Source organism: Gavia stellata, chromosome 12, assembly GCF_030936135.1.
Source record: "Gavia stellata isolate bGavSte3 chromosome 12, bGavSte3.hap2, whole genome shotgun sequence".
In the NCBI taxonomy this organism is placed as follows: domain Eukaryota; kingdom Metazoa; phylum Chordata; class Aves; order Gaviiformes; family Gaviidae; genus Gavia; species Gavia stellata.
This window is the reverse complement of record NC_082605.1, coordinates 5,480,703-5,500,192: the sequence shown is the minus strand read 5'-3', so window position 1 is coordinate 5,500,192 and position 19,490 is coordinate 5,480,703. Positions and strand designations below refer to the sequence as shown.

The 19,490-nt window shown below is 40.3% G+C and overlaps 1 protein-coding gene across 1 annotated transcript in view; it reads left to right on the top strand.

Moving 5' to 3' along the window:
• The first annotated feature begins 297 nt into the window (after positions 1-297).
• The window catches only part of IPPK (inositol-pentakisphosphate 2-kinase), a 31,764-nt gene continuing 12,571 nt past the window's right edge, over positions 298-19,490 (top strand). The window contains exons 1-2 of the mRNA XM_059823107.1: positions 298-378; positions 14,853-14,900. Coding sequence (XP_059679090.1) covers positions 298-378; positions 14,853-14,900 — 129 coding nt within the window. The remainder of the gene's footprint in view (positions 379-14,852; positions 14,901-19,490) is intronic.

Here is a 19,490-nt window from a genome sequence, read left to right as displayed (position 1 = left end):
GGGGCGTTTCAAGCGGCCGCCTGACGCGCTGGCGGGGGCAGAGCGGCCTCTCGCGCCCCCCTCGTCCGCGGCCGTTACTTTCCGCCCCGCTCAGTGATGGCGGCGGGCGGAGCTGCCCGGCTCTAAGATGGCCGCCCGGCGCGGGGCGGGCCGGGCCGGCGCTCCCCCGCGCCTCTCCGGCGGAGGGCGGGACTTCCTGCGGCGGGGCGGTGCGCAGCCGCGATGGTGGAGGCGTGAGCGCGGCGGGCCGGCGGCAGGCACCGTCCCCACGGGGCGCGGCGGCGGCCCGGGCCGGGCATGGAAGTGGAGAAGATGGATGAGAATGAATGGAAGTACCACGGGGAAGGCAACCAGAGCCTCGTCGTCTCCCACTGCCAGGTGGGGGGGGGGGGGGGGGGGGGGGGGCTGCGGCGGGTAACGGCTGGCGGCGCGGCGGCGCCCCTCCCCCGCCCCGCCGGGCCCGCGTGAGGGGGGCGCCGGGGCCGCGCCGGGGTCTCCGTGGGCCGCCGGGAGGGACGGGGTCCGCGGCGGCCTTGCCCCTGCTCCTGCCCAGGCGTGTGCCTCCAGGTGCTCGGGCCTCTCCCTCCGCCCGGCCCCGCCGCCCTCCGCTCCTTCCTCTCCCGAAGCAGCTTTCCGTTCCAGTCGCCGGGTGTTCGTGCGCTGGCGGGAGCGTGCGGGGAGGTTGTGCCCGTCCTTTGGGGGAGATGAGCAGGCGCTTTCCTTGGTTCTCCCCTACGGCTCGTGTGGGTTTGGCCGTAGAAGTAGTGGAAGGGAGAGCAGCCGATGACCAGCCAGCTGCCGTCTGGGAACGGGGGCTGGGAGGGAAAGTGCTGAAAATTCCCTTTCTCTATCATAATGCCCGCGTATGTGACGGAAGAAAGAAATCTGGAGAAGGAGTGTTTTTCTTCTTGTCGCTGACTTTTCTATACAAGAGTTGGAGCACTTGCTGCAGCGCTGAATTGGGACTCCAGAATATAATTTAGGTTTCTGGCTTGGCCGTAGACCTCTGTGTGAATGGGCCGGTCTTTTCATCTCTCTGCTTCCGTTTACCCTTTGGGGTTTTTTTTTGTTTGTTTTGTTTTAAATTAAAAAAAGAAGTAAAATAGAGTCAGCATTTTGGTGAGCAGTAACGATTAAATGAAGTTAAATCTAATCAAGCAGATTCTATGTCAGTTTAAAAAGCATGTGTTCATTTGACTGCTGTCACTGTATTCTTGCCCCACTTATATTATTTACTTAGTGTGTTGGGATGAGGATTTTAACTGTATGTGTCCCTTGGAGGAGTTTATTTATTTATTTTTTTTCCCAGAAAAATACTTGTGGCTATTTTTCATCTTAAAAATTTATTTGTATTTCAGTTTAAATTCTAGTATGGATTTGCCACAGAATGTTCTTGATACTTCATAGTTATAAAACCAAAATGATAAAATGTAGGCTTTATGTGGGGAAAAAAAAAATCTACAATAAGAGTTGAATCCTGAAAACCATATTTGTTTTAATAATGTCTAAATGAATGACTGAAAATACTGGATTCTTTTGATGTCTTTTTTCTGGATTATAAGTGTAAACTAGATATAAAAAACGTTAACAAATAGCAAGTCTGAGAAAATGCTGGAAATCTTACAGTGCTCTCCAAACTTTAGGAGGGGCACTTCTGTGGCCTTTGTTTCTTTCTTAATATACAATGTTTTTTAAAAGGTATTTTTGCTACAAGAAGAAAGTGCATTATTTTGTTTCCTGTCTAAATTTTAACTTTGAAAAAGACAGTTTAAAAAATACTCAGTCACTGCATGATAGGGATCGGGATACGTAATGGATTAACAGTGATGTAATTGTGATATCTTTAAAGACATGGAAAGTGAGGAAGTCTGCCAGAGATTCTGAATAGTTGCTGAGTGTGTCAGTTCTCTTTTTAACAAGATGCTAAAACTTTAAGAAAGAGTAAAAGTGAAATAAATACGATTTTTCCTTTATAGACAGCTCTCAACCAGTAAAGCATCTGTCTTAGAGCTTTGTGTCTACTGATGGCAAACTCTTGTAAAATTGGAGCATATAAAAAAATATTGTTTAGATGCTAATTGTTACTTTGTGGCTCTTACAAACAGGACATACTTGCATGATTAATCATCATTCTTGTGATCTGATGTCAAGTCATTCTCAGGTTTGTGTGAACAGAACAGCTGCATAACTAAGACAGTGAATTTAATTTTTACTGTCCTTGCTTCATTCTGTATCTCTTCAGTTCATGTTTTTTGTGTATAAATGCTAGTGGGAGGGGCAGCGATTTGGTTGTAGTAAGGGAGACGTGAATGGATGCTCAGATACAAATGTTGGGATTGTAAGTGAGAGGCCAGGGTGGAACTGTGTGTGTGCTTGTTGTTTCCATGTTCTCCCTTTTGATGTGTAGAGGTATTTTGGAATGTGGGGAGGAAGCTTGTCCCTATCTCTGTAGGTCTGAACCTCTCTTCCTTGCTTCTTCTGGAAGATCTGAGACGTTTTAAAAAACAAAACAACAAAATTAAAAAAAAAAAATCCTGTCTTTCTGGAGAGGAGGGCACAAGCTTCTTTGCCTTTTATGAAGTAAGATCGAGGGAGTTTTGTTTCAACTCCTGCCCTCTGGACTGCTCTTTGAAGCACTGATAACGGGTACTGTGCAAGTTCATGTATCAAGCACAGGGTGTTTGGGCTGGGGTGAGCAGGCAGCCTGGATGGATGCTCTTGTTCTTGGTTGTGTGGACTGTGGCTGGACTGGGGGTGAAGAGTAAGAGGAACAAGGTGTGCATCATTAGTTCATGGTGCTCACATGTGTTTAAGGCTATGCTTATTTCTTTGGTTTGCTCTATTCCCTTTATCTTTCCCTTTAAGATGTGAATGTAATGCACTGTTAATCCAGGGTTAGTACAGTACCAAAATTAAAAACTTGGTCATAGAAGAGTCACGTGCCCAGCTAATAACTCTGCTAGTGATGAACTGATAAGCCCTAGACGCAGGCAACATGAACCATTTTTTCCAGTGCCTTTGAGTGGTGGCATATAGACAAAGGTTTGTCTGACAGTCAGTCGTTGGCGTTCTGTGGAACGTGCTCTTTTGTTTAGGTGAAAGTGATGTAAAGTACTGCTTGATGTGCTGTTTCCTCTTACTGGTTATTAATCCTGCAGAATGCAACAGTGACGAGAGTCTCCCTGCATTCCTACAGCCTGCGGAACGCCGTACTGAAATGAGTGGCTGAAATCACTGTGAGGGCATCTCTGTTCCCTATTCATGCAGTTAAGAACAGAGGACTTAGGCAGGGCATGGTCTAGTCAGTATGTCTCTTCTTACAGTGATAGTTTTACTTTAATTAGCTCTCCAGCATTTAGAAAGGGATCTGATGAATAAAGATGGAATGCCTGCCGAGCATTTCCAGTTACCATTGATATCTCTGGAGATGCCTGCTTGCTTGCTTGGTGCATACTCAAACTTCTGCTTTTCATGGCTTTTTAAAGTTTCAGGTCTGATGAATCTAAAATTCTGGAAAACATACAGTATTATGGTACAAATTTCTCAGTTGATAAAGCTTTTCCTCTTGGTTTTTATTGCAGCTGTGATTAAGTTAATCCAAATTGAAACTGAATTGTGGTCAAAAAGCCTTTGTATATTCTTGCAGCCTGCTGAAATGCTTCCACTAGATAACAAACAGAGACAGCTTTCCTACCTCATTGATTTTAGTGAGAAATACAACTGGCAACTCCGTTTGGTTCCTGAAGATACTGTTTGAGACAGTCAGAAAGATCACTCTGAAACTCCAAGTTCATTCAGGCTGTGTCTGTATGATCCTTGTCCATTGGTTGCAGTTTTGAATATTTGATTGAATTATAGGATCCTCTTCAAATAGATTATCTGCCACCCTTCACACCATGCAGTGAATTGTCTGGTTGCTTGTTCTAGCTGCCGTCTCAGCGGTGCATAAAGTGCTGCAGTACAGGTACAGCTCTACAAACCTTGAACTAAGTACTATCACAGACAGCCGGGCAGTTTAGAAAGGATGCTTCTTACTCCCTGCATTTTTATTGGGAGTGTCGCTCCTTCCACGTTACATTTGGCTTCCGATTTAAAAAGAGGGCTAAACCACTCTTTCCCTCTTCCTCTCTACTCTTGAGCAGTAGAGAGGGTTCAGAGGAACTACTAGAGAACCTTCTTGTAGCTGTTGACTCTTTCTAAGGTGGGGGTATCTAGTTTTTCAGAAGTGAGCTGGAAATCCTCATTTGTAGTTCTCCGGTTTAATCAGTTGTTTGCTCTTCCAGAGAGACTTAATACTTCATTTCAAAAGGCTTCAGGAGATGTTTGTAGAAAGTAGTGTAAGCAACTGTAGAAATAATTACTTGTATTTCCTTTCACTGTTGAAACATATGCTTGCAATCTCCAGTTCTTGCTTTATGAGATAAAGTATGTACATTCCTCCTGTGCGTCACTGCAGTTGATTTCTACTCATTTTTATTTTTCGCATGTTGGGTTATTATGGTAACCAAATGCTTCATTTTAAAATATGTTAAAACATTAAGCTTGTGTTTCAGGGTGACTACTGGGAGGTGGTACAAGAAAAGAGGAGGGCGTTTTTTTCCCCAGCTTGTTTTTTATTCGATGAGATGGTCTAGAGGAACTTTAGTGTGTGCTTGCAAAAGGTTGTGGTTTGTATCTTCAGATGCCTTAATAAGTAATATTAGCCTTAATAAGTAATTAGTAATAATCTACTTCTTGTCTTGGAGCGCTTGCAGCTCTAACAGATATCCTTGGGTTTTGGTATGGGACTTAGTAAATGCATAAATCATCTCCAGAGTATATGTAAGCTTACAAAATAGAAAAGGGGAGGGGAGGGTAGGTGGAGAAGGTAAATGAGGCAGAGTTAAGGAGACTGGGTGAAGGAGTCAAGTCAGATAATCAAACTTGCAGAAGATTCCCAAAATTGGTACCTGTAGTAAGTGAATAATATCTGGTTCTTCTCTGTGATTCCCCCCCCCCCACCCTTTGAGACATATGTGTAAAGATGGAGGATATCACAGTGCTGCTTTCGCAGACATCCTTTCTGATCCTTGCTCTGGCTTTATAGGGGACCGTAGAGAGCAGAGGTTGCTAGGAGAGAGGTGTACCTTGCTTTTTAACAGTAATCTTTGATTTCACCATATCTGTAGCTGCTTCTGCTGGCGGCTGCATTATGATGGCTGCAAAGTGTGTGCAGAAAGTCACTTTCTGCATAGGGGGAGATGGATTTGGTTTTGGTTTTTGGAATAAAATAATTTTACTTACGAGGGGGTGCTTTGTGTCAAATCAGGCTAGATAATTGTTCCTAATAGTGCTTTTGCAATATGAAATTGTTTTCCTGTGGTTGGTTGGTTTGTTTGTTTTCAAGAATAATGATAAATTATTCTTAGTGGAAAATCTTGTTGTGATAAACTTACTTTGAGAGAGGACCATTAACAAGATTGTATGTTTAGACACAGGGGGTTTTGCTGAAAGAGCGAAAAGCTTATGGTCGGAATTACTAGCTAGCTGCAGCTTTCCTATTTGATCTTGTTTGGCAGAAAGGGAGTGATGCTGATCATTAATTGCTGCCTTGCTGAGAGAATCTTCTTAAGGCACTTTCTCTGGTGATGTCATTTTGTATAAGTTCAAAAACCTGCGTGTCCTGTTTCTTCTTCCATTGTTTTTCTACGTGGAGTTGGCTGAATCTGTTTTGTCCTATTGAAATTAAAGTATTGCCCCCAAAACTTCCAAGTTCTTACTGAGAAATTCCAGATCCCTGACTATAAAGTGGATTTTGTTCAGTTGTGTTCCGTTTGTTTTTTTTTCTTAATGTCTGTTGAATAGTGAATTAACATCTATGAATGTCTTGATTTCAAGGAAATACAGAACAGACTGCTGATTCCTGTATTAAAGGGTCTTCAGGTAGGGAGGGGAAAAAACACTGAAAAACTAGTTGCTGTTCCTTGCAAATGTAAATACAATAGCTTGTTAACAATGGCCTTCTCTGAATATTGCTCTGATTTAAAATACGGCCAAAAAAATGGTGTCTTGGTTCTTTCACAGTAAGAAATTCTCAGAAAAGGTAAGATGCCACTTATATTTATTGAATTTTATTTTGACTAATGGGAAAGACATAGTTTTGGTAAGACTTGAACATTTTTGTATCCTTGAGGAGATTCTTCTATTTAAATTCCAAAGCTATGCTAATTCTTCTTTCTGATAGATTTCATGCTCTGGATGTATCCAGAGGATTCACCAAGGCTATGTGATGCAATATGGGGAGGAGTTTTGCATCTGGTTCTGCAGAATTTTCTGGAGGAAGCAAAACTTATATGTGAGTGAGTTGGACCAAGATTCCACCATGAACTTTAATGGGGATTAAGGGCCATTAAAACTTCTGCTTTTTTGCTAGTTTGTAGGGCATTTCTTTCAGCTGGTTTCTCCAGCATTGTGTGCTTTTGGGGGTACGCATATCTAAACACTATCTAGCAAAACCCCCACTTTGCCTACCTAGAAAAAGGACAAGAAAACAGATTGATGACTAAACATAATATATTGCTTTGTTCCTTCTTCCCTAGCTGTAATGGCCTTTTTTTTCTTTTCAAATTATTGTTTTATTTATTTACTGTAAGCAAGTAGAGGAGCTTCTGCCCAAATTTACTGAAGCACCCAGCTATAAAAAGCAGTTGAAAAGCCAAGTATGCAATCAGGGTGTGTCATCAGTGGAAAAGAAAGGAAGAGATGTCTGCCTTGCTGTAAACAACAATTAAGCTTTTAGGAACAGGAGGCAATCACCACTTTGAGATGGAATTCGTGACCCTTTGTGGCACCTGTATAAAACTGTACATTTCCTTGTGTTAACCTTGGTTAACTGGTATTTAAATACACATCTACAGTCACTGGAGAAAAAGGAAGACAGGTTTGTGTTTGGTTCTTTGGCTAAACTGGTACAACTGCAATTGTACATGTCATAACTAATTGGACTAACTACTTGAGTACAATCTACAAAGCTTTTACTATAAACGAAGAATTAAAAGTTGGAAGCACTTCCAGTTCTGTGGATTAGCTGCAATGCTTTTTTTGTCCCAAAAATAAGTCAACAGCTTGAGTCAACATCTATACAGAATTTTAATTCCATATTGGGATTTCAATTCCATATTGCACTAGTGTAGTTAAATCTACTTTTTCTTTGGCTTTACCAGGTTTCTGCACTGAAAGGATGCTCTGAATGCAGTGCAGTGTAGTAGTATCTTCCATAAAGTGAAAGGGAAGGTGGCACTGAGTAGCAGGGCTGAATATGGAGAGGAGAAAGAATAGAAAGGCAAGAATTAAAACTTTTCTTATCATATTAGTGCCTTAGGTGTTCTGTAGATGCAGATGGGAAAGCGCAGCATGTGCGTGGCAGGAGATGGGAGACGGAAACACTGTGAATCTTAGGTCTAGTACTCTAATGTAATACGACAGCGATACTGTAACTGCAGCAGCAGCACCACCACTCTCCTCCCCTCAGAATACTTTTTTTCAGAGGTGTCTTCTTAGTTTGCTAATAATAGAGTGCTGGAGCAGACTTGTCCTCTGACTTTCTTTGGAAATTCAAACTCTACTTTATGCCTGGTGGGGGGTTTTTTGTTGTTGTTTGTTTGTTTTTTCATTTTTTGAGTGACTTCTGAGAATGCTGAGGGCTATATGCAATAAAAATACAAAACAAATCCCAGTTTTGCAGACAACTCAGGAGGTAGTTAGCCTTGATTAAAAATGGTCTTGTTTTTTCTGTTTGGGTGCTAGCTCAAACACAAATGAGTTTCTTTTCACAGTTGATGAGATCAAGTTGTTATCTAAAAAGCGGTTTTTTTGTCTTAAGTGTTTGGTAAATGCAGCGATGGTAGAGTTCAAAAGACTACGCTTTGCCTTTTCTGTGCTGCATGTGTATCTTCCCTCAGTCAGCAGCGGTAGTTGGGTTGGTTGCTTTGGTGGAAGGAAGTAATTCGGTTGACCCATAAGCTATATAGCAGTTGCTATTAGCAGCCTATTTTATTCACTCCTTTGGTTCTTTCCTCCCTGCCAACCTTTCAGTGGGTGTTTCCTTTGCCTCAGTGTATTATTTCTGAGATACACAATAACCGTGTTCTGACCTGGTTTTGTTCGGGAAGGAACAGAGACACTGCATTTGATTCAACAGTTGCCCAAGACTTGCTTAGGTTTTTTCTAGCTGAGGTGTTCAGGGTGCTTGGAATTATTTACTTGTTCTAACTCTCCATTTTATTACTTAATTCTAATCCCTTTTACTTTTTTGACTTTTTATTTCCTCCCCTCCCTGTTAATATTTTTGTGCAACGCCTTGTTTCCCCAACATAACAGCAGCTGACTAGGCAGCTTAGTGCTGGAAAGTGTTATGTTGTTGATAGGTGGAGGTTTGGAGCAGTTTAAAGGAAGGAAGCTTAGTATATGTTTTCATGTTCTTGTCTGTATAACTCACCTGTTTGACAGATGGATGAGGTATTTGATACACTGTTAAATGTTAAGGACCAGGTTTTTTTCTTGCTTGTTTTTAACAGCTGCGATGTCAGGGACATCTACCCTGTTACCCAGATTGTAGTAATGTATGCTGATGGCCAGGCATCAATAGGTTTATTCATTCTGTTCCCTCTCTGGTATGCATTTTCACCTAGTACCCATGGGTGTATCACTTGATACCCTTTCAGGTACTGTGATTAGGTGGTTTAGCTGAAGGGCAAACATTTCCTTCTCACTCAGTCATAAAATTCTCCTGGAATTGGTACCATCTGCATATTGCAAGGTTATCTAAAGCTTAGCTATAAAGTGAAACCTGAGTTAGTGCTTAACTATCATGGGGATCTAGAACATAAGCAAGCAGGAAAAAAGTGGAATGAGTACCTGAAGTCTGATGCAGGATGCGAGATCTGTGCTGAAGAAAACAAGTATTGTGGTGGTGCTTGCTTGCTTCCAAATAATGGTTTAAGATACTGAATGGTGTCAAGCTAGGTGCTATGCCAGAAATTCTTTAGTCATGTAAAGAAATAAAAAGATTGTTCTTAAAGGACTCCTATGCTAAATAAAAGAGTATTGTTCCGATTTTTGAATGCTTCCTTGCACTTTGTGTGAGCAATTGCTAAACTTCCTTTATACTGGCAGGAAATGTAGCTTTCCTCACTTTGTTTTGTGTGATCTTACCCACCTTATACAGAACAAAACTGGGTTGGAAAACAACACTTGTATACAATATCACTGTGTGTACTTCATTCAAAAGCTGCATAATTTTCCAGTGCTTTGTTTTAATCTCCCACATCCCTCCACATTGCACAGCATGCTGACACCCTGGCTGAGAAGACCTTTAAAAACATCTTGTGTTGAGTGTCATAAAGGTAAGCTTTGATTGAAGTGCCTGGGCAGCGTAGTGGGCATGTTTTTACTGAGTTTTATTCTCAGAAGAAGGGACTTCTCTGTGCAGCTGTCTTTTCTGAGATGTGAAGGTGAAACCTCTTTGTCCATTTGCCTCCTTCCCAGAAATGGCATTTTCTGACTAGAAAACCACTGTTTTCCGTTTAAATCCCTCAAACGAGAGTTGGAATTGAAAGGATTGTGGAATGTAAATTTGGAATAAAAAATGTCAGAATAATTTTTTTTTGTTGGCATATACTGCATATACGTGCTACTGCAGAAATAGCTTAATATCAGCAAAATAGTTCCGTAGTTCTTATTTAGTACCATTGAAACTGTCATTAATTAGTATTTGCATATCACTATGTTCAAGTAGGGCTTGAATAGCAGTTTTGTATAATTTAACCCCTCTCCCTCCCTTTGATTGAAATTTAGATAGAATGCACTTTTTGTAGGTGTCATTGCTGCACACTGTCATAAATTCACTACGATTGGGTGGTGTTGAATAACTACAACGGTGGCAGAAGGTTTGGCATGCTTAGAGCTGTCTTCAGTAAGCTCTTGATAGCGCTTTGGGTTCAGCAAAAGACAGTGAATTAAACAACTAGTTTTTACTGTATAAAGAAATTCAACAGCCTTTTCAGGCACCATTCTTTCTAAAGGTAGTCAACTTTATATCTTCATCTCCTTAGGCAGTAGTTGGTGTGGTATGTGTAATTGGTTGCAACAAATAGTATAGTAATAATTGTAGGGAAAGATTTGTTACCAATCTTTGAGAGTGTTTTTCCCCATGTTTTTTACAACTGGAAGCTCGTGACTTTTGTATGGACAACTTTAAAACAAATGTGGGTTTTCTTGTTCTGCTTGTATATTGCGTGCCTTTTCAAGATAAATGTGTTGACAACAGAGTAGACAGGTAGGTAATTTTGTGGTGTAAAATTGCCTATAGTGCTTACAAAAATACTGGTGAGTTTTCAGATACCACAATTTATGAGATGGTGTGGAGTGAGGGAGATGAGGGGGGTGGGAAGAGGGGTGCATTTCCTTTTGGGACTTAAAATTTTGCTTCCCAAAGTGCCTTGGTTTCTACCAGTAGATCTTGCATGTGTGAAAACAAGTTGGTAATCAACTAGATAAGAATCTTTTCTAGTTATACTGGGCAGTTGCAGAACTAGATGTTAGAGTAACTCTTTGCCTCTAGACAAAAACATCTAATGCATGCTGTTTAGAATAATAATAGAGTAATAACAAATGACGTGAACCTGCTTATTTGGAAAAGCAGAAGCTGAAGTGATGTTTCCCAGGCTTTGTGTTTGGACAGGCTAATTCTTCATATTTTCATACGGAAGCTTATTTTAAAACCATGTGAGCTGAGGTGGTAACAGCAGAAGGAAAATACACATCTTTCTGTACTTCTAAACAAATTTATTAGCGTTTGAGCTTGTTTTTGTACAAATTTCCCTATTTCTTTCACTAGCACCAGCTCTTACAAAGATTTTGTTAATAATGTAGCAAGAGACGGAAAGTTGAAAAAACCTCAGTGATGCAAATGAGGTTTTTTTCTGAAGGGAAGTATCAAGATTATAGATTTGCCCCAGTTGTCTTTAACTTGGGAAAACTCTCCAGTTCAGGAGGTGTGCATGGTAGCTTTGTCTTATGACAATGAAGTTTAAAAGATATTTTGGAAAAATACAAGGCCAATATCAAACATCAAGCTGTAAAGAAGTAAATGTAAGCTTTTAATCCTGGTTTCATAATGCTACTGCGTAATCCAAAGTACCTGGATTGATGCCAGTCATATTTTTGCCTAACTACCAAGGATTACTTTGGTTTTGGATTTCACTAGGTAAGATTAAAATAATAGCTGTAGTAACTGCTTTGGAGAAGAAAAATTCTTGCAGATAACCTTCTTGGGGACTAAGACCAGCAAACTGTTTTTCCCCTGAGATACACTAGGACAAGAGTTGTGGGAACGCATCCCTGTGTTTCTGTGACGCCAGTGACTTTGAGTACATTTTCCCCCGCAGTCCCTCCCACAGCTTCTTGTCTCCTTATTGGCAACCATTAACTTTCCATTATGATTTAACCCAAACACTTGTTTCATGATAGGGTGCGAAAGAAGTGTTTGCGTTTCTTGGTGGGGCCTTAAGCTTAAGGCTGGAGTCTCAAAATGCTGTGGCTTGAGATAGTGCTTCTCCAGAACATAGGCTCTTGATTACATCATCTCCGCAGCCCAGTGACTGTGTTTTGAGACACAGGTTTCAGTATCCTTGTTGCTATTGTTTGTTTTGAGTTTTCTGTAACAATTGGAAATGTTTTTTGTTGTAGCCCTAGTATGGTCCTGGATGGCAGTAAGAACGTTGCTTGTTATCTGTTCTCAACCTGCTATGCTCTCGTGTGAGAGCTGCACTTAAATTATTTATTTGGAGTGTAAGAGTAGTCATGTTTGATATTCTGATGGCTTTTTCTTTTTTAGTCTTCTGTCACTAACTGCATACTGAACATACTTGCAGAGAAAGGGCTGCAGGATTTAAAAAAAATTGTAGACAGAATTCTTCCTTTGAATTTGCTATTTTTCTAGCTTGTCTTCTTTAAAGGATGTGAAGCCTCTTAATGTTTCATGTGTTAGATTTGCCTGCTTCCACACATTGTTTCTTTTTTTTTTTCTCTGCTTGATTTTGCAGCCTGTTTTTTCATCTTTTTGTCTGTATGGGACTGTTACCCAATTAACTAAAGACTTTGGTAAATAGTGCATTGATGGAAGTGGTTTAAGCAATGGAAGAGCTTACAGAGGTGCGAAGGAAATTTAGGGAGCATTGGGATCTAGTTGATCTGATTCTCAATGTGCTAAGGAGTAGTGACAACCTCTTAAGAAATCTGTTCTCTTCTGGATTTGGGCCATTCTTTCCCATCAGATAAGCGTGTCGCATCTTTGATGTTCAATCTGTAAATATAAAAAAATCTACAGCATTTAAGACAACTGACAAAAAAAACCCCTCATGGCAACAACCACCCACAATATTTCCAAGTAAAGAATCAGTCAAGTGAATCAGTAGTGCATGAAAACTGTGGACCAATATTTTCAGTGGTAATAATTCTGAAGGAGTTGGCATCTTTGACATCTGATGGGTTAACTTTTGTACTGTGGCAGTCTATTTGTGTAACCGTGTGTTGAATTGCACAAAGGGATGGATCTAGCTGAAAACTTCCCCCCAAAAAAGAAAAAAGTGTTCTGTTTTGTTTTTTACTCGGATCATCTAATAGCCTTACTAAGGCACAGTGCAGGCCGACTGGTTGAAGTGCATCTGTGACTGAAAAGTTTTGTTTGAACTTTGCTCTGTTTCCTTTTGACATCTTATGACAAGCAGCGTGGTGTTCTTTTAGAAGAACCATATGTAGTTTTGGTCATCTTATTCTAGCATGCCTCTTCAGAAATGATTTGGTAATGAACAAATACTGTAGTGAGTCCTGTTAGAGCAATCGGATTTTCCAGAGCGGTGGTTGAAAGCTTGTTAGCTGGGAACTGATTAATAGACAAATATCTACAACACCCTTGAAATGCTACAGAATCAAGGTACTGAATTGATGAGAAGTGATGATCAGATCACTCTGTCACTGATCCGATCCACTGGTTCATGAATATTTAGAGTGGGGGATCCAAACAGTTGAAGCACAGAGCATAGAGGCTCATCAGACCTGAGCTCTGTTATCCACGTGTAGGCCATAATGGGAGAGAAAGAGTAAGTGTCACCCAGCAATCCTGTCAAATCTGGGTGATTATATTGAGTGTTCAATTTATCTAGTTAGTTCTTGTTGTGACACGCTGTTGAGATCTTGCAGGACAAGTTGAATCAAAATTCAGCACCGTGTCCTTTTACCTGCGAGTGTTTTCCAGATGTGGCTGAACTATGAGATTTGTGCTGGCTTTAGATATTGAAGGGGCTGATTCTGGGTTTCACTAGCAATGTCTGAATCTGGATCTTGTTTTGTTAGTATTTTGGGTTAGACATTGTCATCTGTTTTGCTTTTCTCCTCCTGCTCTTTCTCTACATGTTAGTAATTAACGATAACTGCAGCTCTCTCCCACTCAGCACTGTCCAGAGACAGCTTTCAGCCCTGAGATATGGAATGTATCTGGTGCTGTCATGCTATGGGAGGCTTTTTAATAGCAAGGTGTTTGGTAGGGAAAAAGCTTAGATTCCATAAACCTGAAGTGTAACTATGACATTTTGTCTGCATTATTTTTGTCAAGGAATCTGAGTGTTAGTACTTTTCTGGTAGTGCTTTAAATAGAATGTAGTCCCTTTTTGGTGTGTCTAGGAAGGGTCCAGATGGAGACACTGAGTGACTAAGAGGTTACTCCAGAAAACAGCTGTTTGCCTCTACCTACTGTGGTGCCCAGTTGTTTTTCATCACATCTTACCTGAATAGTAGGCTGAAGTATCATAGAATCATTTAGGTTGGAAAAGACCTTTAAGATCATCAAGTCCAACTGTACATCAGTGGGAGTAAATATCTTGAGGATCAGATATTTAGACTGACTAATCTGAGGCAGGTCTATGTGTTGCCTTGCCTAGTAAGGCTGCAGATTCCTTAATACTGTGTCAGAATTTGATTTTAATATCAAAAGTCTATTTACCAAGTGTAATGGCTAATTTCAGCAAGATTTTATTGAGAGAAGGATACTTCAGGTGACTTCTGTGATGGAAAACACTCTCTTAATAGGCTTAAGGAGAAAGGCCTAATTTACTTAGGACATCTACAAATTATTTTTATCTGAACTCTTAAAAATAAAGGCTGAGGATGTTTTTAGAATTTGGGTACTGTGAACATATGAAGGTTTTCGAATTGTTACAAAATTTGATAGAAATTGTAAAAATGACAAAAATTAGTATTTAAGGTAAAATGTTAGGGAACCTGCTGCATTTGTCCACATGTTACACGTTTACTTTTTGGAAGTTTAGAAGTAGCAGGTTTTAGTGTTTATAAGTAGAGCTGTGTGGTGGCTGCTGGTAACTGTGTCTCCTTAATACTTTGTAACGCTGTGCTGATATTGTAAGCAGATGATATCTAAGTGGGTCTTGCATTTTTTTTCCCAAAGACCTTTGGTGCAAAAACGATAGGGTGGTTTTGTGTGTGTTTGCTGTGTTTTACCAGATTTTCAGAGCAGTGCTGTAAGCTAAGGGAGTATTTCTCCTGTTAAAGTTGGTGACTGGAAGCACAGAGTGGCTGCCTTGCTAAAGCAATGGCAAATCTGGGAACAGACGTTGATGTGTTTGATTTTAAGTGGAGTGAGATAACCGTCTAAAATGCCTATGTTGCTTTTCTTTCTTTTTTTTTTTCTTCTTAATTTCTCAGATGAGGTAGATTGGGGAATCAGACAATTATGCTGTTCAGAAATTATGATGTACTTCAATGCTAATGAAACTATATTCTTTCCTATCTTTCTTTAGCGCTGTGTGGTGCTGCGGTTTTTGAAGTCCCCCCCCAACCAGAATAAGGTAAGATTCAACACATACTGTTGATAACAAAAAACAACCAACCCAGGTAAGCTAATAAAAACCAGTCTGAGGAGAAACAGGAAACCTGTGAAAGCACTGTGACTGATAGGAGTAAGAATAAGGGGATGTTTTGAAATGTGCCTGTGTTTCAGGAGTTTTGGCAACAGGAGGAAATTTGAGGTGGTCTTACGTAACTAAGATTACGTGACTGCTGATACCAAGACCTTTGTGCGGGACAGATTTTAAGACTGCAGTGTGTAGAAGGTATGGCTTTCTGCAAGGACAGCTGTGGCAGCGAAGAAAGCGTTAATGTTGCATATCAACGTACGAGAGTGGGACGATGTTGAGGAAGAAATGATGGTTTTACTGACTGTTGCTAGGTGGGACAGAAGAGGAACAGCACAGGACTGGTGTCATGATAAAGGTGTCTGCTGTTGACTACCTATTCAGCAGCTAAAAAGCCGGGGAATTTGGACAAAGATATGAAAGACTCACAGAATAGCCTTTGTCAGTGAGTGATTTTGGTGTCCTGTCCGTTGCAAAAAGAACACTGCCTGACAGTCTACCAGTTTCTTGGGTGGTGGCAGAAGGTTTTTGTGCTTGAGAAGGAACTGAAGCGAGTTTACCTTAGATTTGGATTAACAGGGATAAAAAATGATCAGGAATCAAAGGTGGAGGGTAAAAGTTGAAGTGTCAACACAGTACTCCAAGGGAAAAAAAGAGAGCACAAGAAGCAGGAGGTTTAAATTCTGCCATTTTCTCAGCCTCATGAGTACAGGGAACGGCTGGAGTTACGGCAGCTTCTGAACCACGGCTTTGTAAGGTTTAGTGGCAGGCTGTTCTGATGAGAAAGAAATATAAAAAGCATTACGGCTGTATTGGGAGCTGGGGGGAATGCTTAATTTTAGGAAAAAAGAAGCAAGGATGAATGTAAAGTAAACTTACAGGAAGGGTGTTTTGCTTTAAACTAGGAGATGAATGTGAAATGCGTTCAGTTTAACAAGGGACAAAAGAGGAGAAGTTTCTGAAGTAGATCAGAGGAAGCTAAAACCCATGAACACTGTACGTATGAGTTATTTGATGGCCTTTCTGCTACTGTAGTACTCGAAAAAAAGTCTGGTAAAACTAAAGTGTGGTTCAAGTAAGTTTTTGATCTGCTTAGAGTGGCAGGATTTCAAAAATGTAGCCTGTGCTTCTGTAGTAGTCCAAGAAAATGCTTAGAGTTTTTACGAGAACAGGGAAGAACCCAGTGGATTGGAAGAAAGGCAGACAGTGCCTATCTCAATTTTTAATATAGCAGGGGAGAATTAGACTACAAGTTTAAGTAAAAAAATCAGTCTATTGCCATTTATTTAAGAAAACAAAACACTGAGTACCAGGGTTTTTTTTCTTTTTTCTTTTTTTTTCTTTTAAAGTCCAAAGAGATTGTTCCGTAGTAATTGTTTTTAAAAATTGACACAGTATGACGAAGTCGGAAAGGAAGCCAGGAAGTGACTTTTCACTGTTACCCACCACAGCGCTGAAGTTGATAACATGTCTGTGGACTGCTTTGGCATGTGTATGCTTTTTTGGATTGGGATAGCGCAACATGAGAAAAAAAATCTCCTGGGCATAGTGTTCTGTTACTACTTGAACGTTGCTCAGGTTCTTGAATGTTTTTTTCCCCTGCGTAATCAGATTAGTAAAATTGCTCAGAATCCTACCAAGCACAGAGATAGATCGCAGTGGGTATCCCTGTGGCCTGTAGCTGATGAAGCACCAAGTTTCCTTTTTAGAAACTGTTAGCAAAACTTCCATTTGGAGTTGCCCCAGACAGACACGCTTCTCTTCTTACTATTGTAACAGCAAAAAGGCTATTTGTGGATGCACGCAGTGACAGACCGTACTTCTGAAAGCGTTTTAAACAGTGTCTCTCTGAGTTCACGCTCCGGATTGATAAATGCACACTGTAAGAGCAAACTCCCGTGTTACATGTAGAAGTGCTACATTTTGAGGAGAGCTGGTTTGTGGCCAGCTCCAGCATATTCTGCATTTGCCTTGTGTTGTGATTGTCTGGACTTTGTGAGCTACAATTCCTTTTGGCTTTGCTCTCTAAATAGAAGATTATATAACTTGAATATATTTAATTCTTCTGGTGATTGATTTTTTTTTTTTTAAAGGATCGATTTTTCTTGGAGCAGAACGGAAGACTAAATATTTTATCTTCAGGTCTGTAAACAAGTCCTGGAGAATCAGAGTTTTGGGACAAACTTGGATGTAGCAACATGACAACTGTGGAGGAGAAAATGTGGTTTAGCTGTAATCTGTATTCCTGACTAGTGCAAGATGAGTTAGGATATAAAGTGTTATGTATCTGTGCATGACATAGTAGCTCATTCAATGTAAACAACTCTGAAAGATGCAGCTGATGCAAAATATTTTCTAGTAAGATGCATACTGAAATTCAGATGTGGACAGATGCGTCTCAGTCTCTTCTGCTTAACTCCTTTGGAAAAGGTAAAGAAGTCTGGACGCTGCGTTGTATTTATACTGTTTGGTTATGAATTTGGGACTAGACAATCCAGTAGTTTAAACAAGGTGGTGTTATTGCAAATGGTAATCTTACTGTTTCAATTCAGTGTTTTAATGAAAAATACTCAATAACATAACTCTGGGGCTTGCATTTCTTGAGTAGAAAGTCAAGTGTCAGGACTCGTGGAATGATTTTAATTGCATATTGCTAATTTTAGTATATGAGTCTTCTGCATGAATGAATTTTTTGCCTTTGTATTGTATAGAACCTATTTGATGAGTTTTAGTGTTTTGCTAAATGAGCTGGCAGTAATGATGAGTCCTTTAAAAGCTTTTCATCTTAGTGTTTTTTTAAATGTTGAAAGGTGATGCTCCAGTAGTCTGTTAGTTGTTGTTTCTTGTTTAGAATATTATCAAATATACTTGCTCTTAAAAGGAGGTGAGCAGGTGTCATAAGCTTGATTTGTAATTTTGAAGTTGTATTGGTATCTTTAATTGGGGAGTCTTTCCTTGTAGTAGTAGTAGCAGTGAATGTCCTGATTTTCCAAAATGCTTATTTCCCAATATGTGTGTGTGTATACATATATATATATGTTAAAAAAAAGAAAAAAGCCTCTGGGTACTGTGTACATCAGCAAACCAGGTCAGAATGATCTGTAAGTGGGAATTAGGTGAGATTTCTGTTACTGTACGAGATGATGTAACATTTCTTCTCACCATTCAGAATTTGTACAGGCTAAAGAAGGAGTTACGTTGTCATTAAAACGGCAGAAATCTGTATATAAATTGAAGTTTTTGCTATAGTGTGTGCTCAGAATTGTTGTTTCCCACTTCATCAGGTGAGGAAGATACTTCTGTAACTACTGATGTTTTAAATTGCTGGGGGATTTCCCCTCTGCAAAGCAGCTTCTTCTTCCCCAGCCTGGAACAAAGGAAGCGTAAGGGAGGATGGATGCAGTGTTTTTGCAGTCTGCTAAGTGTGAGAGCAGAGGGGCGGGGAGCGGGGGTTTCCCCAGCGGTGGTCTCCTCTGCCCTCTGGTTGAGAGGAGTGAAGGAGCTCGGGCTGCCAGCAGTCCTCTCTGATGGACCTTGGTGTGTTTGGCACTAGTGATGGGGCGCTGGCCTTCCTGGGAAGTGCAGATTGAGCAATGCTGCTGTAAAACACCCTTTTGCATACCCATGTGGGTGGCCTGCTAGCACATCTTGTTGCCTATTAATTATTTTTTCTTAAATACACTTCTTCAGACCAGATGACTGCAATTGAGAAAGTTATTCAGGCATCATAGTCTGTGTTTTGTTTTAAGACTCAAGCAGTGGAAGATTGCCTGTTGTGAAGAGACTCCAAGATTATTTTGGCTCTCTTAAAAGGATTCAGGGAGAGCTGTTCTGAGGAACAACTCCATATACAATATGCCAAGCATTTTAAAGAATAAGTGCTGTCCTGGCCTTTATAGAATGATGGAAATGCTGTGTAAGTGCTTTGGAAAAATTGTACTTTTTCGACTTGCTCCGAAGGATTGGGTTTTTTTGTTAGTGCTTTGCATACTGAAGTAACAGTATGTAGTACTGTATGTTACTGAAATAAGCGTGTAATAATGTGTGTTACTGTAGTGACTTTTCTTTCTGTAAAGCATTATTGCGTATTGCAGTATTGTGTATTGCTGCTTCAGTCTGGAAAATGAATCCTGCTAGAGGAAGAACATTAAACTTGGTGTGTAGTCATAGCAGACCCGTGTTACAGTAACAAACTAATCTTTCATAGTCTTACACAACTTGTGTAAGTCTGTTAGGTAACAAACCCTTCCGGGTGGAAAAAAAATTCTACCTGTTATGATGGTATTATAAAACAAAGTGAGTAAGATTGCTTGGTTAGTGACAATCTCCTTTTACCTATAACCATTTCTAATTTGTGTTGGGTGTGGTCTTTCCTCCTTTCTGTAGACTTTGTCATGACGTGAGTGTTGTCCTCCTAGCATTTTATTTTCTGTTACTCTGCTCTGTTTGTTTTTGTTTTGTTTTTTTCCCCTGCTCGTGTTGTTTTTCCTCTCTGATTTTCTAACTTGGACATGAGTGTTGCAC